This window comes from Cajanus cajan, chromosome 1 (genome assembly GCF_000230855.2).
Source record: "Cajanus cajan strain Asha chromosome 1, NIPB_CcT2T_4, whole genome shotgun sequence".
NCBI classification, from domain to species: domain Eukaryota; kingdom Viridiplantae; phylum Streptophyta; class Magnoliopsida; order Fabales; family Fabaceae; genus Cajanus; species Cajanus cajan.
The window spans coordinates 25141806-25169650 of record NC_138517.1 but is presented as its reverse complement, the minus strand read 5'-3'; the positions used below and the strand labels follow the sequence as shown (position 1 = coordinate 25169650).

General features: G+C 33.3%; 1 protein-coding gene, 1 long non-coding RNA gene and 1 other non-coding gene across 5 annotated transcripts; 2 read left to right on the top strand and 1 right to left on the bottom strand.

Annotated features, from left to right (window-relative positions):
- The first annotated feature begins 393 nt into the window (after nt 1-393).
- On the top strand, nt 394-2327 carry LOC109804110 (protein BYPASS1-LIKE). Its single transcript, XR_014434690.1, has one exon. It is a non-coding gene; the product is annotated as a protein BYPASS1-LIKE (transcript).
- Nucleotides 2328-12832: 10505 nt separating this feature from the next.
- Nucleotides 12833-15213, top strand: LOC145959075 (uncharacterized). The gene is made up of 3 exons (XR_014434693.1): nt 12833-13171; nt 13565-13630; nt 14856-15213. It is a non-coding gene; the product is annotated as an uncharacterized LOC145959075 (long non-coding RNA).
- A 1390-nt stretch (nt 15214-16603) lies between these two features.
- Nucleotides 16604-26239, bottom strand: LOC109804434 (uncharacterized). Of its 3 annotated transcripts, XR_002240237.3 has the most exons (4): nt 25796-26239; nt 18917-25553; nt 17064-17155; nt 16636-16868 (listed from the first exon to the last, which is right to left on the bottom strand). XR_002240237.3 is itself a non-coding variant. In XM_020366258.3 (3 exons), exons 1-3 carry the CDS (start codon nt 25941-25943, stop codon nt 16862-16864), a joined length of 6792 nt encoding a protein of 2263 aa, XP_020221847.2. In that variant the 5' UTR covers nt 25944-26238; the 3' UTR covers nt 16636-16861. The 3 variants fall into 3 exon arrangements, 1 of the variants encoding a protein (XP_020221847.2); XM_020366258.3 differs by lacking the exon at nt 17064-17155 and having other exon boundaries at nt 25796-26238; XR_002240238.3 differs by lacking the exons at nt 17064-17155; nt 18917-25553 and having other exon boundaries at nt 16604-16868; nt 25796-25937.
- Between the last annotated feature and the right edge of the window lie 1606 nt (nt 26240-27845).

Sequence of the window (27845 nt, the reverse complement as noted above, 5' to 3'; positions counted from 1 at the left end):
ATAGTGATGTAATATTTAATAGAAAAAAACTACTTTAATAAACTCATGCTCTTGGTCTTAAAAAATAAATGATGAAACACTAAATTGGATTTGGCGGGTGGTAGCACACTTTGGAGGATGTTGAATTGAACCAATCAATACGTAGTTTCTTTTCTTGCCCTCGCCACCGTGTCTCAAACGTGTGAACCGCGTTTCGAAACTTGCTATTCACACAACCTTATTTTTCACTAACCACTATGTATCAAAATTACCTGATTTTTCACTTCTCATTATGGAAATAATTTTTAAGTTTTAGCACAGTTATTTAATTTTAATTTATTTTAAATATTTTCCTCTATTTTCCAACAGCCACAGAACGCGGTCCAGTCCAATTATCCCCAATATATAACCCCTCTCTTCTCTTCAACTCCCAACCCTCATCTCATTCCCATTTCCTCTCATCTTCCTTCACTCCCTTGTCTCATTCCTCTCCCAAGTTTCTCACTTTTTCTCACATCCCCAATCAGCAATTCGGTTCCTTCTTGGGTCCCAACCCAATTCGGATTTCGTTTCTGGGTTTCCCTGATTTCGACTTCTGCACTTTCCCCTTTGAAGCTAAAATTTTCGTTCCTGGGAAGCTGAATTCCACGCACTGGCGATGCGTCTGTGACACAAGCTCCCGAATTGGAGACAAAGCCTCAAACTTTTCCATTCAATTTTGGTTTTTAGCAACTGGGTCTGTGATCTTGTGTGTGTCACTGTGTGAGAATGCGCACCACCGCGGAATTTCAGGGTTCTGTTCTGAATCTTCGTGGCGTTCAGGTTCACTCCATGGAGGGTTCAAGCATGGATCAAGAGCTTGATGTGTTTCAGAAGCATGTGACGGAGCGGTTCCTGGAGCTAGCTTCAGTTGAAAGTGGCGAATTGCTCTCTCTTTCGTGGGTGAGGAAGCTTCTGGATTCGTTCCTCTGTTGCCAAGAGGAGTTCAAGGCGATTCTCCACAACCACAGGGGTCATGTTTCGAAGAACCCTCAGTTGGATCGCATGGTGGGTGAGTTTTTCGAGAGAAGTGTGAAGGCTCTTGATGTGTGCAATGCGGTTCGTGATGGGGTTGAACAGATTAGGCAGTGGCAGAAGCTGTTGGATATTGTTCTATGCGCATTGGATTACAAGAGGAGCATTGGTGAGGGTCAATTTCGCCGCGCCAAGAAGGCGCTTATTGATTTGGCCATTGGAATGCTTGATGATAAGGACTCCAACTCAAACGGTTCCATAGCACATAGGAACAGGTCATTTGGTAGTAGAAACAACAATGCTTCAAGGGATCACCACCACAATTCCTTGGGTCATTTTAGGTCACTTTCTTGGAGTGTGTCAAGGAATTGGTCTGCTGCTAAGCAGCTCCAAGCCATAGGGAACAACTTGTCCCCTCCTAAGGCCAATGATCTTGTGGCCACCAATGGCCTTGCTTTGCCTATTTATACAATGAGTTCTATTCTGGTGTTTGTGGTGTGGGCCCTTGTGGCTGCCATTCCCTGCCAGGACCGTGGGCTTGGGCTCCATTTCTCTGTGCCAAGGCAGCTCCCGTGGGCGGCTCCGGTGGCGGCGCTGCACGAGCGGATCTTGGAGGAGTCGAAGAAGAGGGAGAGGAAGAACTCTTGTGGGCTGCTGAGGGAGATTCAGCAGATTGAGAAGTGTGCTAGGGTGATCAATGATTTGGCTGATTCTGTGCAGTTTCCTTTGAGTGAGGAGAAGGGGGAGGAGGTGAGGCAGATAGTGCAAGATGTTTCAAGGGTTTGTGGAGCCTTGAAGGATGGCTTGGACCCTCTTGAACGCCAAGTGAGGGAGGTGTTTCGCCGGATTGTGCGCGACAGAACTGAGGGGCTTGACACTCATGGTAGAGGGTAAAAAGGAAAAACCATTGTTTGTTTGTTGATGCTTAACATTTTCATTTGAGGGCATAGCCTGATTTTGTTTTCATAGATAAGTGAAATTTGTGAATGACTAAAAAGATGACCGGGAGGATAACCAAGGAGTGATTGTAGGATATGGTGATTTGAATTGAGGATCATGATAATTGTGTGGTATGTAAAGGGGGAGGATTCTTGTATCTATGAACCACATAAAAATGTAGAGTTTAGGATATTGGAAGTGTAGACCTTTGTGGTCTATGCTTTTTTTTTTTTTTTCTTCTCTCTTTGTGTTGTGATGTGGCTTATTGTATAATCAGTTTTCTCAGTATTTTGCTGCATCCTCATTATAGCTGATTCTGATCGTGAGTATGTGTAATTCAATACTTTTTGCTTATGTAGCTCCTACCTATACTGGCAAACATGTTCTTGCTGTTATTTTTTGTCTAATCCTTACTTGTTTACATAAAAGAGAAGCAAATCCTATTATTGTAATTATATAACCCGTGCATTTTTTTTACATAAAAGCTATGATTCTATCCATAAGACAAAGTTTGATTCTAGTCAAGCAATGTCTTGAATTGGAGTATTATAAGTGAAAAATGAGGATGTGGAGAGTTTGTTCCCTAAAATTGAATATACTTTGACTTGAGCTCATCAGTTATCACAAGTTAACCCTCCTTACCACCAGATTAACTCAAACATTAACTGGCTAACTGTGCAGTTTTGGTAAAGGCCTTTGTTATGGCCCCTTTGGCCACTTTCCTGTCACTTACTCTTTCCTTTTCCCTTAAATTCATTGTTATGACATGTCTATCTATCCACTTGTTTCAGAAGATTCAAATTTGTTTGGACAACCATTTCACTTATTTTTGTAGTTAAGGAATTAGAACTGATGGATGAAGATTGGATGATCAGATTTTGAATGTGTTATAAGTCTAATTTACCAAGATAAAATGTGAGTTGTCCAATCATTATCTAATAATTCTGATTTGCTAACTCTGTGAATGCATGAAATCACTGACTGCAGCGAATCTGGATCCGTTTTTAGATTTCAATAACCAACAACCAAACATATAAAATGGAAGTGAACACTACAAATCAATGTGAAATAGAGGGAGCTGATTGTGGCAAAGGCATCGAAAATGGTGTAAAAGATGGAGGAGGCATCTAGTTTTAACTTTTAAGTGGAAGATGGCATTTAAGTTCATAAAAAAAATTAAATATAAGTGATTTTGGGAGGTTGAAAATGTTTGAATGATTAAATATGTCGAATATTTCATGATTGAATGACTGATTTATTGAAAGTTTTGGTCCCAAACAAAAAAAATTTAACGGCTGGGGCGTGAAGCAGTCCGATTGTAAATGATCTAATATGGACAGAGAGTTATTGTTATTATTAATCACTCTGCAATTGTGATGATGCAGGTGGAAACTGTTAGAAATGGAACATTACAACTGTATAATATGATTTTATCTGTAATTTGGAACCATGCTTGCAAATGTATTTGGTAAGAGTAGAGTGCTATAACTTGTTAAAGGGATTTTGTTTAATCTTAACCATAATTAATTGCCGATGGAGTTATTATGTTGTTTTATTTCTTTTTTGAGTTTTTCATGTTTAAACTTAATTCTGAGTTGCATTAGCATTAGCAATAAAGTAAACAAGTGCACCACAATTTGGGTTGAGAAAATATATTCTACTAAAGATTTTGCTGTTGCTTTTGGGCCTATAAATTTAAACATTATGCATTGATGATGATGATGATTCGCAATTTTATATTTAGATGTGACCGCAACTGCGTAGTGCTATTGATGAATCTGTCACGAGACTGAGTTCTATGAATCTGTTAAGAGATTGAGTTTCCAGTCAAAGGTAATAAAGGGGTTTGACATTGACTTAGTCAAGTATCATCTAGAATTGAATTTCTTTGCTTCATGACATTATTTCTTGGATCTGGTCAAGCTGTGACTTCTTTATGACAAGTCAATATTATCTGTTTGTTCCCCCCATCGGGATTTGTCTTCTCAGGTAAAATCACAATTCTTCTGTCAAATGTAGTTTAATTTGTATTCACCATTGTAAATTTTTACTGCCAGTTAATTTGAAATTATTAATAAAATAAATTTCAATATATATATATATATATATATATACATATCATAATATTCAATAAATTTATTTTACATAATAAATTTTGATTAAATAATAATATAGTAATTCTTTATATTATATAATATATGGGTCTATTCACTGTTTACACTTTTCTGCAGCAATATATAATAAAAATATTGACACAGCGGTACGATTACTGACATCAAGACACATCCGTGCTAACAATCTAATTTTTATCTCTCAAGGTCTGAGCCGTCGTCAGGTGATTCCTACTACGCGTACCTTCTAATGCTAAAACTTTTACTTAAATATGTTTATATTTAAGTATTATATTACTTAATAATTTTATATTAAATATAAATTTTGTTAATTTAATTATTAAATTAAATTTTTTTATTTTTAGATTATATATATATATATATATATAATTTTATATTAATTTAAAATAATTTAATATTTTATTTTTTATAATAAATTTGACGTAATATATTTATTTTAAAATATATTAAAATATGAATATTTTGTTTATTTTTAAGTTATTGTTCAATATTAAAAAATTTAATATAAATATATAAATGATATGAATTTTCAATCTAACGGTTAGATTTATAAAATTCACATTTAATGTAAAGTTATTGAGTGATATAATACTTTAAAAGTTATTGACAGATAATCATAAAATTATTTTATACATTGATTCGAATTAATGAAACGAAGTATCAAATGATTTTCAAATTTTCTAAAAGTTTGCAGATTTAATCTATGCATTAAGAATTTTAAATTGAATAGCCGGACCGTTGAAATTTGATGTTAAACATGAGTTATTAAACGGAATAAGTTTAGGTAGACTTATTCCTAGAATAAAAGGATCCCTCTTCTTTATATATATATATATACACATAAATGTTAATATCATTTTAAGTTTTGAGTGTGTAAATACTTTTTTAATAGAAACAAAAAAGTATTTACAAAATTAACGTAATTTATTATTTGAATAATTAATAAAATTGTTATTTAAGATTTTGTTTTCAGTTTTGTTTTATTTTCTATAAGTGTTTATTAGGATTTTAAGTAAAATTAATAAATAAAAATTTGGCCTTTTTGTAGGATTTAGCTCTTATAAAGTGAGAAAGTATAATTTCTGGATATAAATCCACATCACAACATGATTTTCTAGGATTTCGTTATTTAAACTAGAAAAGTTTTGATTCTTGTCGAGAATTGGAGAACTTAGGTGATGGATTCCTCCTTCCATGAATGACGTAGGGATTGAAGGGAGAAAGCCTTGGCCCTTGATCTAGGTTCAACAAGGTAGACAAAAGGAAGGTGTATGGTGAAGAAAAGGAAGTTGGCGTGAAAATGATGGTGTTTGGGTGGAAGCACTTAGGGTGGTGGTGTTTGGGTGCTCAAAGTTGGCTCACTCCAAGGTAGGTGGAGGCCACTCTAGGTTTCCTACTCTCCAAGGGTGGAGATAGGAGGGGGATAGCCGAAACTTACCCTAGGGACTAAGGATGAGACGTTGAGGCATAAGAATGCTCACTCAAAATTTATATATTCCAAAGTATTTACAAGTGGTGGGGTGTTGGGTATTTATAGGAAGGGAGGCATCTAGGGTTGCATTTGGAGCAATGCATGGCCGAAATTCACAAGGCAAATGCACTCCAAATGCAATGCCAAATGAACCCTAGATGCTACTTGGTGGCCAAGGATGGAATCTAAGGGGTTAGATTGGCTACAACTAGGTGCATGATAAGTCCATGCAACCTTTGCCCTCCACTTGGGCCTAAGCCTATCTAACACCAAAAATATGTCCAAGACTCACCAAAAATGCGTCACCTCCTCACTAAAACACCCTAGCCCAAAATTAAAACCCTAATCATCTAAAGCACCCCATAATACAAGAGTAAAATGGGAAATACAAAGAAAATAAATCCTATGACTAAAATACCCCAAAATACAAGGGTAAAATTGGAAAATAAAATAATCCTATACTAATCAAATTGGCCATAGCCATGAACCATGTGATGGGTCTCACATGAAGTGAAGTACCAAGGATGGTTCTCCATCATACCCTCCTTCATCTTGAGAAGGATTTGACCTCAAATCTTTAAGCTCTTCCATTCCATTGATCCTTCAAAAAAAAATGTGAAACCACAATTAGGGAAGTAAAAAAATACTAAAACTTTAGCGATGCAATCCTTAAGTACACAATTTGTTGAATGAAAGTGCTAGGGAAAGGAGAGAGCCAAAGAGGTATCACCATTTAAATTATTGGCCCCATGCAATTCATTCACCAAATCATCTATCTTAAGGATTGGGTGCCTTTTATGCAATGATGGCTTTTTTAAAAAGGTGCTCATCCTCCATTGCCATCTTTCTTTGGCACCAAAAGAAGGAGGATGGCACAAGGGTTAATGTTCTTTTGAACCTAGCCCTTTGTCTTCAAAGGAAAAATTATTTTTTTCTTTTCTTTTCTTTTGTTTTTGTTTTTGCTTTTCTCTTCATCATCTTTCTTAGGCTTTAGTTTGAGTTGGTCCTCATTCACTTGAGAGGGTGATAGAGGACACCACACAAACTTCTTACCTAAGTGTTGGAAACTTATTTTATTGGTGAGGCCATCATGGATTATGTGCTTGTCAAATTGCCATGGCCTCCCAAGCAAGACATGACTAACCTCTAATGGCATTATGTCACACAAAACATCTTCTTTATAGTTGCCAATAGAGATTGGTATGCTTACTTGTTGGTTAACTACAACACCTCTTTCCTCATTGATCCATTACATTTTGTAAGGTTTAGGATGAGGTTTTGTAGTTAAGGCTAGCTTATCAACCAATCTAGTACTACAACAATTAGAAGTAGACCCACTATCGACAATGAGAGAACAAGTACTTTCTAAGACCTTGCATTTTGTTTGAAACAAGTTCTCTCGTTGTGATTGGTCAATTTCACTAGATTGATTGTTAAGGAGCCTTCTAACCAACAATAGGTCTCCTTCACAAGGTAAGATTTCTTCCTCGGATGCTAAAACTTCTTCTTCATCACTTGAAGATGAGGAAGTAGCTTCATCAAGGCTACTATAATGATCTTGGCCCTTTAAAAGCATGGTTTTTTTGGTGGGACATTGTGAAGCAATGTGCCCACGGCCAAGACACTTGAAACACTTGATGTCACTTGTTTTAGTGTCTTTGGAAGATGCCTTAAAAGATGGTTTTTCTTTTTCTTTTTCTTTTTCTTCCTTGGGATAAGGTAGGGAAGAGTGGCCCTCCTTCTTAAAACTTTTGGAATAAGAGGGAATGGAGTCTTTTCGAAAAGGTTTTCTTGTAAGTTGATGCTCCACTCTTGAACAAAGTTGAACAAGTTCATTCAAATCCCTATAAGGTAGAAGTTCAACTTTGTCTCTTATCTCAAGATTAAGACCACTTTGAAATCTAGAGATTGTGGTCCTCTCTTCCTCCCTAATCCCAGCCCTCATCATTAGCAACTCCATAGATTGCCGATATTCTTCCACACTAGATGACCCTTGTTTCAATCTTTGAAGCTTATCCATAAGCTCTCGGTCATAGTATGGAGGAATATGCCTCCTTCTCAAGGCACTACGGAGCTCATTCCAATATTGAATTGGAGGCTCATGGTTTATTCTCCTTTCTTTTTCTAAGGAGGTCCACCAATACATAGCATGCCCTTGGAAGCTAAGGGTTGCTAAAGAAACCTTCCTATCTTCACTCACTCCATGGCAAGAGAAAAGTTGTTCCACTTTCATTTCCCAATCTAGATAATTTTCAACATTATCTTTGCCATGAAATGGGGGAAGAGTGATGTTGGGTTCCCTATTGGAAGACTCCCTATTTCTATGATACCTTGGGGGTCTTTGATAGTAATCATCATTGTGATGACTACTAAAGAAGATATCACTTGGAGGTTGGGTATGATGCCCTTCCTCCTCATGAACACTTGCATGCATATGCCCCTTTCCTCTTGAGGGTTGAGGAGAAGTGACTCTTGGTTTTGAACCACTAGCCTCTCCTCCCACAACTAGTCTTTCAAGCAATCTTTTTATTTCTTCATTATTTTTTTCAAACTCTTTTTCTTTTCTTCTCAACTCTTCCTCTCTTTTTATATTTTCCTCTTCCTTTTTTCTTAGGTACTCTTTGAGTTGCCTAAGTTCATCCCTAACACTAGACCTAGTACTACAAGAGTTATGACCATGGACACTAGAATGATCACTCATCTTTGATCAAGAAAAGGTTTTTCACAAATTGTTTTCAAAAAGGTTTGAAAAGGTTTTCACAAAGAGTGAGTGATAAAAGAGTTTTCACAAAAAGGTTTTCAAGGTGCAAGATAGGTAAGAAAAAGGCCTAAGTGTACAAAATGAACTTTCAAGGGGAGGTGGACTACAATGAATCACTTAATAACCAAACCCTATCAAGTAAAAATCACAAAGCCTTTTGCTACTTTTCTCACAAAAACAAGTTGGCACAACAATAAAGTGTGTGTGTGCAAGTTACCCCTAATAGGCCAAAAGCAAGCCTTCTAAACGGATTTGGAGACAAAGATAAAAGCCTAAGCAATTATACTACCAAAAACTATAAAACATGCAAAAGGAAAGCACTTAAAACATGTTCTAGTCGAGGTCCTAGGTGAAGGTTTTCAAATCACCTTCAACTACACGAACTAAAACCAAGTTGAAGAGGTTTAGAAATGGCCAAATTACAAACCAAAAGAATGAAACCAAGGCCAAAAACAAAGAGGCCGAAAATAGAAAATTTCAAGCAAAAATTATGCAAAACAAGAATTTAAGTCTTCAAACTCCTCCACTTGGGTTCCTTCACAATGAGCAAACTTGTTAGACCTCTCCAAGTGTTTGTTCACTCCTTTTGATGTGGTATAAATCCCTCCAAAGGCTAGGCTTGGATTCGGTTCACCCCTCCACTCAAATCCACCAAAGGTGTGAAAATTGACTAGAGTGGTTTTTCACCTACAATCAAAATGAAACCAACCCAAAGCAAGAGTCCAAGAAATAAAACTGAAAAGCACAATTAGGAAAGGCTAAACTCAGAGAGAATTTATGGAGACAAAACAAAAGAGGCCAAGAAAGACAAGCAAAAAAATTAAGACTCAATCAAAGAAAGGAAGCACACAAAGAGTAATCCTAGAAAGGCACTAGAATTAGGTTAGTGTTTAGTCCACTTGATTAAGTCCTTTATATGTTTCGGTCCAGCCAAAATTAAAGTCCCAAAATAAGGTCAAAAAGGTCACAAGTCCAACTCCAAAGCAAAGGTAATGGTCCAAGTCCACAAGTCTAGCAACAAGTCCTTTTTGGTCCAAACTTTTTTTTTGATACCCCTTTTTTTTTTGTTCTATTTTTCATGTCAACTTTTGTTTAATAGTCCTTGGGTCCAATTTTTTTTCAATGTCTAGTCCAATGTTGCTTAGGTTTTGCACTTGTGGGTGGTAAATTTAGGTCAAATTTTAGAAGAGAAAGAGTAGGACAAGTGGCGTGAATTTAGAGGTCCTTAGGGAATATTTTTGAGTGGAATTGGTTTTGTTCTTTTTAGCACAAGTTGTTATGCACCAAATTTCAGCACACCTCTTAGATTCTTTTAGGGTTTCTTTTGGCATAGAAAGACAACCAAATCAAGTGAGAATGCAAGGGAGAGTGGGCGGTTATGCATGTGCAAGGAAATGTTTACACATGGAAATCACAAAATCACTTAGAACATGCTAGGACTAAATAACATGCATGAATGACTCCTAGATGGTTCATATATGTCACGCCCACTATGTAATGCAAGATGGCATATTTTGTTGATGTGTTTCATGCAAAGTGTTTGGCACATACATAGAATTTATGTGGACAAAATATAGGAAACATACAAAGACAAAACTTTTAGGTGGATTCAAAAATGAAAAGCATATTCATGGTATTTTCATGTGAGACTCAACCTAAAATTTAGAAAAACATGGCAACACCTAATAATGGAATCCTAAAATGTTAAAGGAAGGTTCACAAGGACAAGAACATGAACCAAAAGCTATTCGGCCACACAAAGAAGAACAAGAAGAAGGAATGACCGAAAGCAAAAAAAAAAAAAGACTCAAGGAGACAAGAAAAGACTAGATGTTACCCTTGAAGAACCTTGGCTCTTGATACCACTTGATGGATTCCTCCTTCCACGAATGACGTAGGGATTGAAGGGAGAAAGCCTTGGCCCTTGATCTAGGTTCAACAAGGTAGACAAAAGGAAGGTGTATGGTGAAGAAAAGGAAGTTGGCGTGAAAATGATGGTGTTTGGGCGGAAGCACTTAGGGTGGTGGTGTTTGGGTGCTCAAAGTTGGCTCACTCCAAGGTAGGTGGAGGCCACTCTAGGTTTCCTACTCTCCAAGGGTGGAGATAGGAGGGGGATAGCCGAAACTTACCCTAGGGACTAAGGATGAGACGTTGAGGCATAAGAATGTTCACTCAAAATCTATATAATCCAAAGTATTTACAAGTGGTGGGGTGTTGGGTATTTATAGGAGGGGAGGCATCTAGGGTTGCATTTGGAGCAATGCATGGCCGAAATTCACAAGGCAAATGCACTCCAAATGCAATGCCAAATGAACCCTAGATGCTACTTGGTGGCCAAGGATGGAATCTAAGGGGTTAGATTGGCTACAACTAGGTGCATGATAAGTCCATGCAACCTTTGCCCTCCACTTGGGCCTAAGCCTTTCTAACACCAAAAATATGTCCAAGACTCACCAAAAATGCGTCACCTCCTCACTAAAACACCCTAGCCCAAAATTAAAACCCTAATCATCTAAAGCACCCCATAATACAAGGGTAAAATGGGAAATACAAAGAAAATAAATCCTATGACTAAAATACCCCAAAATACAAGGGTAAAATTGGAAAATAAAATAATCCTATACTAATCAAATTGGCCATAGCCATGAACCATGTGATGGGTCTCACATGAAGTGAAGTACCAAGGATGGTTCTCCATCATTAGGTGTGAGTCTATCACGTTCTTAACATGCACAATTAAGTCTATATGGAATTAGTCTCTTGACGACCCTCCAAATATTGTGTTTTTTCTAATACTTCGTTAGAAATTTTACCTCTTAACCTTATACCTTACTTGATTGGTCACTTCATATTCGTATGACTTGACCTTGCCTCTATATGATTTTACTTGTGGTCGCTTTATAATCAATATGACTTGATCTAACCTCATATTGTATCAACTAAGGACTTAAAGACAACTCAATATTGCACTCCAAAAGTCAACTATACTTAAGAAGGGTTTTTAGCAATTGGACTTGCAAAGTACCACAACACTATATCTTCACAATGGGATATTCATCTTTTTCAAAATAACATCTCTCCTCTACTCCTATGTCAATCAACACAGTTTAATTACATGCCTCAAGCATTCACAACACGATTACTTCAACACTACACTTCCTACAACTCTATAATAGTTCAACTTCTATTCATAATTAGTTTGCAACTTAAACAACTCAACATCATCATACAACATTCTAGATCAACGCAAAATGGACTAGAATCTCATAATAGCATAAATCACGTGAGGAATTCAATATGTTAAACACATTTTCATTCAAAAAGCCATGCCTGATGTCATTCTCCCCGCACTTGGCATCATTGAGGTAGAGAGCCTCTGGCTCGTTCGTGCTCGGCTCCAATCCATTTGCACCCAATGTGAATGAGACAAAAAACCCTTGTGTTAAACATGCATGACATAGTGAAACCTACGCTTGACACAATGGTGATTTATGCACTTGGTAGAATCACGTTTGGTGGTCTCTTTACCTGAAAATCAGTTCAAAGTAATATGCAGTGCCAAAAAATGTAACCATACAACACAATCAACTCATACAACATAACTTCCAATATGAAACCAACAATGATTCACCTACACCAATTTCTTCTCATTATCACCAAAACCCATAAGAAACTTAACCTAAGATTCTTACCATTCAACAACGACATCTTAGCCACAATTAATGCAAATCAGGTCGCACATAACTCATAAAATTCATCAAGAATTCAAATTATAAGTTTCCTTTACCTCCGATCGCCTAAAATAAAGGAACAAGAAGAAAATGGAGTCTCTCGAGCTAGCTCTGCAGGTCAACTATGACCCTTTGATTCTCGACTTTGAAGTTTCAAATCACCAACCAACAACAAAATCTCTTAAGGAAGGGATCCTACAACACTTTAGAGCATTTGGAAGAAAAAGGGAGAAATTTTGGCTATAGAGTTTCTCTCTAGATTTCTAAAGTTAAGTCTTAAAGAAAATCTTATATACTTTCCTATAAGTAGTCAAATTAACTTCTACTAAAAAAACTCCTAAATAATAAAAACTCATAAACATTCCTAAATCCTTAGAGTTTCACAACAATCAAACAGTTAATTGCAACAAAATTAAATTAATAAAATCAATAATTATTAACAAAATTCATAATGCTGCAATTGACCCCCTTTAATAGGATTTATCATTTCGATCACATTTTTTTATCCATAAGAATCGAATTGGAGACATTATTTTAAAAAATTGTTTAATTCTACTCGAACCAATGACATGTTGTTGAGGAAGTGCAATTTAGACTTTAGAAAATAAATTTCACTTACAATTGTTAATTTTTTTTAAAAATTAAAAATAGTTATTATTTTAACTTATATTCTAAAATGAACTCCTCTTCCTTTAAAGTAGCAAAATATTTTTTGGCATAAGCACTAAAATCCTTTTTTATCCTCTATTTTTGGTAGGTAAAGAAATAAAATAGGAAGGATGAATTCAAACTTTTTCTTCCTTTTATCATGTGTTTTTCTTTCTTATTCTATTTTTCTTTTTGGTTAGAGGTAGGATGATGAACTACCTAAATTCTAAATTGGTCTCTTAATTCATCTCTGCATGAAATTTTTGTCTCTTATGTTTATTTCTACAAATTTTGCCTCATTTTGATTGGTGTATACACCAAATCTCATCTAGGTTACCCCTATTGAGGACGAAAAACCTTTGGAAGGAGAAGAATGGCCCTTGAGGGCTTAGAAAGGGACGGAAACAGACCGAAACAAAGCCCCAAAAGGCCTAGAAAACACCATTTCACAAGAAATCCTAAATCGGGGCGTGGAATGTGTAACACCCTTGATTTCGTAAATTATATTTTTAAAATTATTTTGATTTTTAATGTATTTATTTAGAGTTTTGGATACTATTTAATTTGTTATATAAGTTATATTTTTATGACGAGACATGATTTCAGGATTTATAATTTTAATTAGTATTATGAAAGTAATTTTATGAAATGTATTTTATCTTATGATGCTTCTATTATGTATTAAAAGTGAAAGTTGTATTTTAATTATATTAATTGTTTTATAAGAGGGAAGGAATGACATCCTGGATATTTATTAAATTGCATATTATTATTATTTTTTAATTTATTAATTAAGAAAGAGGGGTTAGGAGAAGTTATGAGGGAGTTAATTCATTTTTACATAAACCATCTCTTGACTCTCATTTTTTTTCTCTCTTACTCTCTGAAGAACAAGGAGACCTCAAAGAAGAAGACCAACTAGATTCTGCTCGTGCTTCGTCCTCTACTCATCAAGGTAAAAGGGGGTGAGAAATATCACTTTAGGGTGTGGAGATATATCTAGGGTAGTCGGATTGACCCCAAATCCCTTACATGATGTATGCCTATAGAAACAGACACTTTAAGAAAGTTTTCTATTTTACTTTCTGATTATTTTGTTGTGTTCCTTGTGTGATTCTGAGTGTGGACATGTGTTCAATTTTAATAATGGATAAATTTGGTAGCGAGATTGACCCCAATCCCTTGCCTGATGCATGCTCTTAGAAATAGAGATTTTTTCAATGTTTTTTATTTTCGTGTTTGAGTTTTCTGTTGTGTTCCTTAATGGTTGTTAAATGTGAATATGTGATTAATTTCAAAAATATACTAGTTTTAATATGAATTAGAGTGTTCTGTGGGTTCTTGAAGGAAACCCTATGAAGTGAAATTAGGGGTATGATCTTTGGATTAATTTTGAGGCATTATATGTAAAATTGATGATGGATTCGTGTTTTGGGTAATACTTGGAGTGTTTGATCGATTGAAATATTATATTAACTGGCTGGTTGTAAAAAAAATGCGTGAAATCATGAAGTTGGGTCTATGACCTTTATGCTTCGTATGTTATGAATTGCGAATTGAATGTGTATGATGTTGGATAATTTCCTAGTATGGTTTATGTGCTATTTTGATGTATATGGCTATGAGAAGTTCCTTGTATGAGACTATGGAAATATGATGTAAAAATGTGAAAAGTGAATGTGTGACCTGTGACATGATAGTATGAGATAACGTGATATGAGATATGAGAATATGTGATAAATGAAATGTTGAGTCAATGAATAGTAAATGTGTGACAACATCATATGTATATCTGACTCCATGTGTGCTACTTAGTCCACATGCTAGTGTAATGAGCTATTCCAGGTGTGTCATTGAGGCCATATACCAGTGTATCCATGTGAAATTCTAGGTGTGCTATAGGCCACTAGTGATATATGTGCACTAGGTATTGTTGTATCAGCATGCAAGTGATGATATCTGTGCAAATTTTGTATGGCACCACATGCATGCATTTATGAGTTGAGTCCTTGGTATCATTACATGATGAGTGTGTGTGTATGTGATATTATTTGTGTATGGATTGAGCTTGTTATGACTGTTATGTGTGTTACTATCTAACTTGTATTTCTACACCTGAATCCGAGTTAGACGTTTCTCACTCCCCTAGTTGTTCTATGTATGTTGACCTTATGTTGTAGATGATCACCAGCTTGAGGATGTTGATGACGAGGCTTAGGCTTCAGTGGGCATGCTCTAATAAGATATGTGACATCGGAGCTTAGTTAGGACTAATTTAGGATGCTATTTTCATTGAACTGTTTTGAAAATCTCAGTTTCCTTCTTTTGTAATTTCCATTTTGGATTTATTGTTTATGAATTACAAATGTGAACCCTCTACTTATGATAATTGAGATTCTGGTTTTATTTATGAAAGATTTTAATTTCTATTCATTGTATAATTATGTATGTGGGGTAGAAGGTGTCACAAAATGGCTGTTTCCAATTGAAAATTTGCAAATAAACCCTAATTGGGAATGATCGTTCCCAATTAACTAATCTAGTGTTTCTCTGAGGTGCGAAACGACCATTCCAGTGTTGGAAACGACCGTTCCCTTTCCCTGAGCGCCTATATAAGCATGCCTAGGACTTATTCTTCCACACACCTCACACTTGTCACAAATACCTGTCAGATTTGACTCCCCTTCTCTCTCAGTAAATTTCAGAGTGATTATGAGGCTTTTGTAAAGCGAAAGGCTGCCAAAATGTGCCCCTATACACATTCTTGAAGATTTTTCTATAAAAGCTTGCTTTGGAGGTTTTTAATTCTCTCTTTTTTCCTTTTCCTCTTTATTTGCTTTACTCACAACCCTATTCGCATGCGGTAAACCAACAATCATGTAGATAATTAGTCCGGTCTTAGGACATTCCAAAGCCGATGAGATTTTCAAAATGAAGTCTAAATCATCTATGGGTAAGATCGAAATTTTTTGAATTTCGACAATTGAGAGATTAAAATTATATGATATGTTATATAGAATAACAAATTGATAAATGTACCTCAAGGATGAGAGCATTGTTGATTGAGTTATTTAGAAACCTATAATATTAAATTTACTCAAATTTTAATTAATTATTAAGGAATTAAAAATTTTGATTCTATTAATTGAGTGTCATCATACTAAGGAATCAAGTGGTAAATAATTTGAGTCCCTTGATATAATGGGATTTATTAGTGTGAGATTAAAGAAAGAATTTGGGTAAGAATTTCTAACCTTGGAAATTTGATTTGAACAAAAAATTATAAAAAAAATTATAGACAGAAATATCTTAAATAATTTTATGTATTTTCATTTATTCTTCTATTTATTTGATTTTTCAAAAGTAATTTAATAGTGAACCCCCCCTCATACACATATATATAAGAGGAGAGATTCATTCACTTCACTCAAAAACTCATGATATACATTAAATTTTAAAACTTCTTAATGTATAGATTGAGTTTGTAAGTTAAAAAAAAAATTGAAAACTATTTGATACTTTATTTCTTTAATTCAAAGAAGGATTGTAATAATATTTTTTTTAATTTTGTTTTTGTTTATTTTCTTTAATCTCAATACAATGATAATGGATTTTTTTTATAAATGATAAAAGCATTATGACATTTTTCATAACATGCAACAATTTTTTTTATATAGATCAATAATTAATATAAGTAAAGTTTTTGAACATATAATTAACTTTAAATATGTTGTATGAAAATTGACATATACCTTTTTTTTAGATATATTTTATTTTTGTGGTTGTCATCCAAATTTTAACTTTTGTAACTTTGGTACCCTTGATCAAGTTGTCTAACTCTACTTATGTGTGTATATAATGTAATATCAACTAAATTTTAAATTAGTAGAATAAAATGCATGCACACACACACACACAAACAATATGGTTTAATGAGGTTCGATAAGTGTGTCTTCATCCTCAGGAGTATAATTGTTGTCTATATTATTCATTAGAAAATAGGGCTAGATCATATATAATAAGGTACATAATTACAATATCACCCTTGTATCATACCATGTGGGACTACTTCTCTTGCCTCCTAATCCATTTAGCGACAACCCATAGACAAGCGGGCCAAGATTAGGAGCAAGTGTTGTCCATATGCTCAATGTATTGCATCCCCTTTGTTCTATTCCATGTTGCTCTAGCATCTACATAACAAATATATAAAATATGAGCCATGTACAGAAATATACTATAGTTACAATTTCGTATTCTTATATAACAATATGTGTACCCACAAAATGATTTGGATTTTTGACTTGAGATAGTCTTTGTATATCCTATATTTGTGTGATTAAATGGTAACATCTCAACATCAATTATTTAAATTTTAGTCATGGTACCTTATCAACTTAGCTAATGCACATATGTTGAAGTAGACACAATATTCTCACTTGGTCATGCTTCTATTGATAGCTTGAATCATATCAAAATCCTACATTCAAAGGACAATGACATATATAAAGGACCAATATTGAAATTTGATGTAATTGTTATGTTTTCAAGTTTAATGGAATACATAACAATTAATGACCTTCCATTTTTCTAATTAGGGTATGTTTTCATAAATTATTTTAATAAGAATTTATAGGAAAAAAAATTAAGAAGGTAAAATGAATTTAACTTCTCTCATAAGCTAAAATCAATTTATACACTTTACTTTATAAAAAATTTAGATGAAATAACATCTATAAAAGTTAAATGTAAAAAAGTTGAATTCATTTTACCTTTTTATTTCCTTTTCTTAAAAGAGGTCAAAACATGTCTTTAACACAAAACAAAATGTAGAATGAACAAAATAGAACAATAAATTTTCAACAATACAATTTCTTTCAAAAGAAAAGAAAAGAAAAAGAAAAAAAATTTTAAGGAAGACAAGAAGGATACTCATGGAAATAATAGAAGAGCCCAACTATCACTAGCATAGTTAAAAACAATTGATAAAAACTTCTCCAATGTTAAGAGTGAACTAATTTCAACTATAGCAAATTAATAAAAAATTCACAAAATAATTCAATTAGTTTATTCACATACATCTAAAAATAATGTATTGTGGTTAAGTATAGAAGTATCATATAGATAAAATATTATTCAAACCAGTAATTCATCACCATTGCTTGCTTTTTAAATTGATACACACATATAAAAAAGATTAATAACTTATGACAATATATTGATCCAAATGCATCATCTAATTATTCATATTTTTATTACCTTAAATGAGTAACAAAGATTTAAAAGATGAAAAGATTATCAAGTGCACTTGTTTTTACATCACTATAATATCATTACATTTAATACCTACAGGATAAATGTAGAAACAAAAAAAATGTTAAGATCATCAACTCTAACTATAGATTTACAACACATAAAATAAGAATACATGTTTCAAGGCAATATGATGCTTTAATCTATAAAAACACCAGGTGCCCAATTCACTTAACATTTTTGTTTTATACAAGAAAAGCATAATTATTATCACACGACATAGACAACATAAAGCTCAATTAGATCATACAAAGCGAAGAAATATAGTTATTATCAAAAGTCACATCTGATTCACTAGAAATGGTTTTTAAGAGTTTCCAAAAGCAAATGAGATACTTATTGTAAACACAATGAGGTCATGAAACAAAATAGTTATAGGATACAAACCTTTCATTATAGCATGAGCAACTGCTTTTAGCAAAACAACTAACAAAGAAAATTCATAACACATCCTCTTCCCTCTTACAAGGAAATAACATTTTTGATAAAAAAAAAAACCATTTCCAAGATTTTTAAAATGATAAGTGTTATAATATGAATAAAAGAATTTAAATTTAAAAATAAATTAATTGGTAATTTTACCGATCATTTTAGGGCTATAATAAGAACCAATATTAGTGGTGTAAGGTTGGTTATTCATGCCAATATATTTTTCTTTTTTTGTAGCATCAAACAAGGTAAGATCCAAGTCACACACCAATGCATACAAGTTTGCTTACCAAAAGAACAAAGATGTTGCTATGTATAGAACAAACAAGTCATTGCATGCACTTCTCCATTGAATTTCTATGAGTTCAAAATTAATAAGTAATGTGAACTTCAACTCACTTTAAGTATCACTTAGCATTGTTAGCAAAAATAAGTGCACTACATAAATTTTTCTTCATAGAAAAAATATGGAAAGAAAATTTAATGAACAAAAAGTTACCCTTTTCTAGCTCTTCTATGCCGAATAAAGAGAAATATTCCAGAACCAAGAAGGGTTGATCCTGCTATGATCATTGAAACAAACAATTTCTTTGACCTTTTTTGGTTATTCTTCTTTCCTCTAGTAGCTTCCTCTTCACATTCTTTTTGCTCCATTAACGCTTGAGACTCTTCTTGATTTACTCCATCTCCTTTCTCAAAGGCATCTTCTTCTTCAATTTCATGTGTTCCATGTCTTTCTTCTTCTTGATCTTTATGTATGAATTGTTGATCTTCAGGGAGCTCTGGTTGAATTGTTTCTTTTTTCTCAACTTCTTGGTTTGTTTTACTTTTGGTTGATTCTTGACCATCTATTTTTGAATCATTTTCTACATCTTGAGAATCTTGGTCTCTACTAGTATTTATCTTGTCCTTTTCTTCATCTTTAAATGGTTGAGTAGAAAATGAGCTAAAGAATTTGGATGGCTCCACCACTCCATTTGCAATTGCTTCTGATGTTGCACTACCTTTTATTGAATGAATAGATTCTCTTCCCCCTTGCATTTGCACTAAACTCTCATCCTTTAAGTCATATTCTTTCATACCATGCTTATGTAATTTACGTGGTTCTTTGCTCCACATTTCTCTAGATGAAGATAAAAGTTGGGTTACTTGTGGCTTGTCAATGTCACCTTTTGTTATTGAATGCATGGTTGTAGCTTGTGCAAGCTCTTCTTTTTTAGAAATGGTTGCTTCTGGTGCATGAACATCCTTTTCCCTCTCTTTTCTTTGAATTACCTTAGGCACATGTGACATCTCATCCTTCTTTGATTTCTGGACTTCTTTCTTTGTGGTTATTGTTGGAGCTTTCACCTCTATTTTAGGAATGACTTCTTTTGGGTCTTTTTGATGTTTTTCTTTGTGACTTTCATGCATTCTTTCTACAACTTGTTTGAAACCACTAGGTTTTTCAAATTCTTGAGTTATTTCCTTCATTTTAGACTTATCTTCTGTTGCTTGAGTTGTTTTTGCCATATCTTTTTTGAGTGGTTGTCTAAAAGTCTCTTTAACTTCTTCACTCTTTGCAACATTTTGTTTATCTCTTTCTTTCTCAGGAACAACTTCTTCTACATATTCTCCTTTTAACATCCAATCTGCAACCTTTATTTGATATCCCTCCTTATCAAACTTTTCAACATCATCTCTTATATTTTTTTCATGTATCCCAAACTTTTCATCTTTAACCTTTTGAGCTATCATGTATTTCTCTCTTTCAAGAGTTGCTTTCAAGTCTTTTTTTGTTTCCATTTTTTGAGCAATAGGACTAACATTTGTTACATTTTCTTTTTGGAGCATGTACTTTTCTATATTGTCTACTTTTCCAATTCTATTTGCAACACCTCTTTGCTCATGTTGATCTTTATTAACAATTTTATCCTTAGGCCCTTCAATTTTACTTTCATCAAATACTCCAACATTAACATTCTCTTTTCCACTTATTTGATCACTTGACCTAAGTTTTGGCTTTCTAATTTCTTTCCCCATTTTGTCCATAGATGCTTCCTCATCAAAAGTCTCATTTGGTTCAACATGCATCTTTATTGATCCTTCTCCTTTCAACTTCACAATAACATATTCATTTGCATCATTCTTATTTTGGGCAATTGCTTCCATCACCTGCTTGGGAAGCTTTGCCTGGAAAGTCCCTAACACTTCAAATACTAATTTGACCATATTTTCTGGTATATATGGTCCATCTTTGAACTTTCTTTCAATGCTAGACTCCTTAGTTTCCTCTTGTAAGATTCTAGTTGCTATATTTTTTTCAATAACATTGTCCACTTCTTCAATATTTTTAGACTTTTCTCCTAGCATGTTTTCCTTTAATCTTTCAGTTTTAACCATGTCTTCTTTGGTTATCCATCTTTGCTCTTCCATATCTGCAACCTTAAGACCACTACTTTCATCTTGCCCTATAACCAACTTAGGTAACACTTTAATTGGTGCTTCAAATTTTTCTTCATCAATTTTTTTCAGTGCATTTTCTTGATCATTATCTTTAATTCCAATCTTAATCTTTTCAATTTCCTTTTGCATTGAATCTTTTCTTATGTCTTTCTTTACTTTTCTATGCGTCCTTTTGATCTCTTCACCTTCCCCTTTATCCACAAAATAATCAATTTCATTGTCTTTCTTTTTGACCATTGTTTCTTTGACATCTTTACTTTCTTGCATTGTCTCGTTTGTTAAGTTCATTGCTTCAATACTCATTCTATATTCTTTATCATCACCATTATATGCAAAATTTTCAATTTCTTTGTTTCTCTTTTTGACCATTACTTCATTGATATCTTCAATTTCTTGCATTGTCTCTGTTATCGAGTCCTTATTTGCTTTCCTATCAACCATTTTATATTCTTCACCTTTATCCTCATCTAAAAAATAGTCAATGTCTTTTTCTTTTCTTTTAACCATTACTTCTTTGACATCATTTTTATCTATTGTCTCTGTTGTTAAGTCCTTCTTCACTTTCATTTTCATTCTGTTGGGTTCTTCAACTTCACCATCATCATTAAGAAAATATTCAATCTTTTTACCTTCACTTTTGAGTATTGCTTCTTTGACATCTTCATTTTCTTGCATTGTATCTTTTGTTAAGTCCCTATTTGCTTCCATATGCATTCTTTTGGGATCTTCATCTTTACTCATATCCACAAAATATTCAGTCACTTTGTTTTTTCTTTTGATCATTACTTCTTTGCCATGCTCACTTTCTTGCATCATCACTTTCTCTAAGTCCTTATTTGTTTCCATATGCATCCCTTTGGATTCTTCACCTTCACCCTTTTCCATAAAATACTCAATCTCCTTGCCTTTCTGTTTTACCACTGCACCTTTGAAGTCTTCACGTTTTTGCAGTTCCTCTTTTATTAATTCTTCCTTAGTGTTTTTAAGTATCCTTTTATGTCTTTCATCTTCATCTTTATCCAAAAGATTTTCAGTCACTTCATTTTTTCTTTTCACAATTACTTCTTTGACATCTTCATTTTCTTGCATTTTTTCTATTGTTAAGTCTTTTTCTTTCTTATGTATCCTTTTGGGTTCTTCACCATCTTCATCCAAAGAATATTCAATCTCTACTCCCTTTAGTTTGACCATTGTTTCTTTGACACCTTCACTTTCTTGCATTGATTTTGTTGTTAAGTCTTTCTTCACCTCCAACATTTCATTGGATTCTTTCCCTTTATCCTTATCCAAAAAATATTCAATCTCTTCACCTGTTTTTTTGACCATTGCTTCTTTGACATCGCCACTTTCTTGTATTGTGTCTTTTGTTAATTGCTTATTTTCTTCCATAAGCATCTTTCTAAGCTCTTCACATTCATTTTTCTCTACAAAATCTTTAATCTCTCTGTCCTTTCTTTTGACCTTTATTTCTTTGACATCTTTAGTTTCTCTCATCTTCTCTATTGTCAAATCTTTCTTTGTTTTCATGTGCATCCTTTTAGAATTTTCACCTTTATCCTCATCCAAAAGACAATTGGTCTCTTTGTCTTTTCTTTCAATCATTGCATTTTTGGCATGACTTTCTTGCATTAACTTTATTTTTAAGTCTTTTTTTGCTTCTATATGCATCATATTGGGTTCTCGACCTTCACTCTTTTCCAAAAAATAGTCAATCTCTTTATCATCTTTTTTGACCATTGCTTCTTTAACGTCTTCACTTTCTTCCATTGCCTTCTTTGTTATGTCTTTTTTTTCTCCTATGTGCATCATTTTGGGTTCTCCACCTTTATTTGTATCTACAAAATATTTAGTCTCCTTACCTTTTCTCTTGACCATCACTTCTTTAACATCTTCATTTTCTTGCATTTTCTCTTCTACCAAGTCCTTGTTTGCTTCCACATGCACCTTTTTGAATTCTTGCATTGGCTTTATTTTAAAGTCCTTTTTTGCTTCTATATGCATCATGTTGGGTTCTTCACCTTCACCCTTTTCCATCAAATAGTTAATCTCTTTATCTTCCTTTTTGACCATTGCTTCTTTAACATCTTCAATTTCTTTCATTGTCTCCTTTGTTAAGTAATTTTTTTCTTCCATATGCATTGTTTTGGATTCTCCACCTTTATTTGTATCCACAAAATATTCAATCTCTTTATCTTCTCTCTTGACCATTGATTCTTTAACATTTTCACTTTTTTGCTTCATCTCTTTTGATAAGTTCTTCTTTGCTTCTATATGCATTCTTTTGGATTCTTCTCCTTCACCCTTATCTAATAAATATTTATTTTCTTTGCCTTTTCTTTTGACCAATGCTTCTTTGACTTGTTCATTTTCTTGCATTATCACTTTTTTTAATTCATTTTTAGCTTCCATTTGCTTGCTCATGAGTTCCTCGTCTTCACCTTTTTTCACAAAATGTTCAATCTCTTTGCCTTTGTTTTTGACAATTGCTTCTTTGACTTCTTTACTTTCTTGCATTGTCTCCTTTTCTGTGTCCTTTGCTTCCATATGCATCTTTTTCAATTCTTCAACTTCACCCTTATTCTCAAGATTTTCAATCTCTTTGTATTTTCTCTTAACCATTACTTTTGTGACATCTTCAGTTTCTTGCATTGTATTTTTTGCAAAGTCATTCTTTGCTTTTATATGTATTCTTTTGGAACCTTCACCTTCACTTTCAATCATAGATTCTTTGAAATCTTCATTTTCTTCTATTGTCTCCTTTTTGAAGTCTTTCATTGCTTCCACATGCATCTTTTTGCGTACTTCTCTTTCACCATCATCAACAAAATATTGAATCTGTTTTCTTTCTTTTTTAGTCATTGCTTCTTTAACATATTCACTTTCTTGTCTTTCTTTTATTGTTATATCATTTTTTGCTTCCTTATCCATCCTTTTGGATTCTTCCCAATCATCTTTATCAACAAAATTTTCATTATTTTTTGGTTTTCTTTTGGTCATTGTGTTTTTGATATCTTTAGTTTCTTGCATTTTTGAAGCACTCAACCCTTTGCTTTCCTCAATTGTAGCTTTTGGTAACAACTCAGGAAACCCTTCTTTTATCGTTGTCATTGAATCAAATTCTTTTTTACCAAATTTCTCCCCTACACATTCTTGATCTACATCCTTAGTTTCAATCTTAGGCTTTTTCATATCCATTTGGATGCAATCTCCAGACATGAGTTTTTGGTTGTCCTTACTGGCTTCAACAAGAATCCTCTCAGATTTCCCTCCATCCACATTCTCTTCTATGCTTCCAGTTTTCTTCTTTTTTTGAATTGTAGACTTCTTATATTTTTCTTGACTTATACCACCAATGTTGCTCAGAATTTGATCATTTTCATTCTGGTCAAGTTTTGATGCCTTAATTATTTCTGTTAGTTCCATACTACCTTCTTTAAGTCTATCACTGACTTCAAACTTAGGTTCTCTGAATTGTTTTTGTTTTGAGTCTCTAAGTGTCTCTTCCTCGGTACACACATTAGCCTTAACAAGCATCTCTTTAGAATCCTGTCTCTCCATCTTCCCAATAGTCCTTTTAGCCTCATCTCTTTGTTCAACAATAGGCTCTTTAGATAATCCTTGGCTCATATCTCCAATATTTTGTGTGACATTTGCACCTATGTTTTGCTTTATTTCTGATGTCTTTGCTCCTTTATATCCTACTTTCCTTATATTTCCTTTCATACTTTCTCCATCTTTATCCTCAATTTCTAAATTAGGTTTTCCTATTTCTTTTTGGATCACCTCTCCAATTATGTTTGTATTGACCTCATCAAACTTATTTTCACTCATCCCTTTTTTCTCCTTTACAAAACCTTCATTGTCCTCCATTTCTTGATACTCAAACACTCCATCTTGATTTGTATCTTTATTTTGTGGGATAGTTACACCTACCTTTTTCATAGTTTCTGATGTTTTCACTACTTCGTATTCTATTTTTCCAACCTCTTCTCTCATTCCTTTTACCCCTCCATCCTCAATCCTTAACTTTGAATTTTCAATTTCCTTTTGCCTTGTATCTCCAATTTTTTGTGATGTGTCGCCAAGAACATTTTTCTCTAGTTCTGATATCTTCCTTACTTCACACTCTTCCTTTCCAACATTCTCCCCAAAACTTTCTCTATTTCCTCCTTTAGTTCCCAACTTGGAATTTTCTACTTCTTTTTGTATTGTGTCTTTAATTATTTTCCTATTGGCATCATCAAGCATCTTGTCAGATACTTCTCCCTCCTTCTCCTCTATGAGACTTTTCCTATCCTCCATTGGTTGAACTTCAGGTTCTTTAGATCCTTTTTGACTTGTCTCTCCAACACTGCTAGGAGTTTGTTCAACTTCTCTTTTCTCTAGTTTTGATCCCCCTCTATGAGATTCTTCTTCCTTAACCTCTTCAATCCTAGCCCCACAAATTCCTTTAACCAATTTTGGCATGGAAATATTCAATATCCTGTCCTCCTCATCATACTTTGCTTTGATGTCATCCAATTTCACCCCATCAGGAATTTTGAAAACCTTATTGAACCCTACAACATCAACCTCTTTCCTGTGCATTAACCACCCCATCATCAAAATATTCTGAATTGGCCTCTCTCCACTAATTGATATCTTACTACCATCTTCACTAATCTTTATGTTAATGTTATTCCTCTTATAACCTGTGTTTGCGTGAAAACTTACCATGATGTATTACATAAATGATAAAAGACAAAAAATAAATAAAGACAAGTAAACCAGTTATATATATATATATATATAAAATCACATATAAGCGACAAAGCTCTTCTTGTGTTATTCAACGTAATCAATGTTCGTAAGTTTAAGTGATTGCATCTGATATAGTATGCTTATAGTTTCTAAAACAAAATCAGTTATTTAGAAATGTGACAAGAAAACTAACCTTTAAGATGGGCAGTGAGGATGAACACATTGTTTGTTTCTCTAGACTGAAAGATTGGTCCTGATTTGTCCTTTGCTAATCGATACTCGGAGATGGAAGCAATGTCATCTTTAGTTTTAGTGATTTTGAGTCCCAATTCCACGTCCATCTAGGATGCTAGTACAATATTTTCTTAGCAGAACAAGAATTAAAAAAGATGTGCAAGAGGTTAAAATAATATGCTAAATTTTTAAATGGGCAACTGAACAGAAGCATGTTGTTTGAGGCTTCTATAGATGTGAAGCTTCAACAAATGGGAAAAGCATTTATTCTTTTCTTTCACATGTAGCTAGCTCTTGTGGGTTCCAAAGTTGAGTGTTCTTATACGGTTTGTGTTGTTCTTTTCTTTGGCGGGAAGCTAGAAGTTCCTTTAATAGATATTGAAAGCCTATAATAATTATCCAAGTTTTAAAACTCCATTGATTAAAGCCAAAACTTTGTTGAATGAAGTGAAAGCTTATCATGTGTGCTTCATGATTATTGTCTTGCACAGACGCGCCAAAGTTTGATGGGGTGGGGCCACTTGAAATGAAATTACACAACTATTTGTGTCACTTACTATTGTTGTCCCTTGTCCTATAAAAATCTAAGAACGTTGTGGTTCGATATCTTATGATGATTATAATATTTGTAATGTTTATGCTCAAAAGATTGTAAAAGGAATGTATGTTAAAGAATGAATTTTACCTTTTGTTTCATAAAATAATTAATATTCCACATTCCTCCTGATTTTCCTATGTGCAAAACCAGAAATTTAGTGGTATAAATATCATGGTTAAGTTTTTTAGGCTATTGTAAGTACTAATTCTAGTACAATTTTGGATAAGGTAAATGGATGGAACAGGAAAAAAATTATTTTCCTGTTCCTGATTCAATTTTTCCGAGAAACAGCAGCATAAATTTTTACTATCAGCGCATCTTGTTTTGCTGGACTCATTAATTATTTTGCTTAATTAATCTTTATTTTCCTTATCATCATTTTAACTCTGGCATAGGCCACAAGCTAGCTATAACTAGATTGTTATTTGGATGAAGCAATTTAAATTTGACTGCCAAATATTCTTCTTAATTTGTCAAAATATAATTGCTTTTATTCCCATGATAAAACTGATATGCTGAGAGGATTTGGACAAACTCTTAACTTACCCTAAGGAATATATAACATCTGTTTATTTAATCTTAGAAATAAGTATATATAAATAAGTTCTTTAAAGAAATAATTTTCTAAGAATAAGATAGGAGTTGCATCTTAAAAAAATCTTATTTTAAAAAAGAGTTTCGATAAACACATAATTTTTCTTAAAAAAAAAAACTTATTTTATTAAGAAAAACGTTTTTCATAGATTTTTTTTTTTCAAAATAAATTTACCCATAATCTTGTTCTAAGAAGTACTAATTTAACCCCCTTATGACTATTGTCTATATAAAGTATTTATGTGTTTCCATGAAGAATGGCTTCCACTTATCAAAGTTTGGCATTAATTTTCATTTCACCAATTCCTCTCTTTTAGCAGAAGTTGCCTAGCTCCTTTCTTTTTCCCATTCAGTAGGTATTCCTTTCCTTGAAATTTGGTTGAGTAATATGTAAACAAATATGATTCTTCCATGTAATAGTTAAATATCATTTTAATAGACTTTTTTTTTCTTTTGCTTTTGAGGAAAACTATAAATCACTGCCTTAGTCATAATTAACTTACAATCAATTCTTATGGATCCAAGTTGTTGTCCAAACTAATAAATCTTTTGATAATATTATATGATATAAATATATCCTATACGACTTTTAAGATTTCGTTTTAGAGTATTGACATTTAGAATCGTAGTTAAATATCGAAAGTAAAATTTTTATACCATACAATTTTATATAAATAAAACTCTCTCAACTTATTATTATTATTATTATTATTATTTAACCATAACAAGCACTATTACTGATCTAAATACTTTTTCTAATATGCAAAGGCATGGCCATGGCATGATGTAAAAAGTCCTTTTTTTTTCTTAAGAAAAC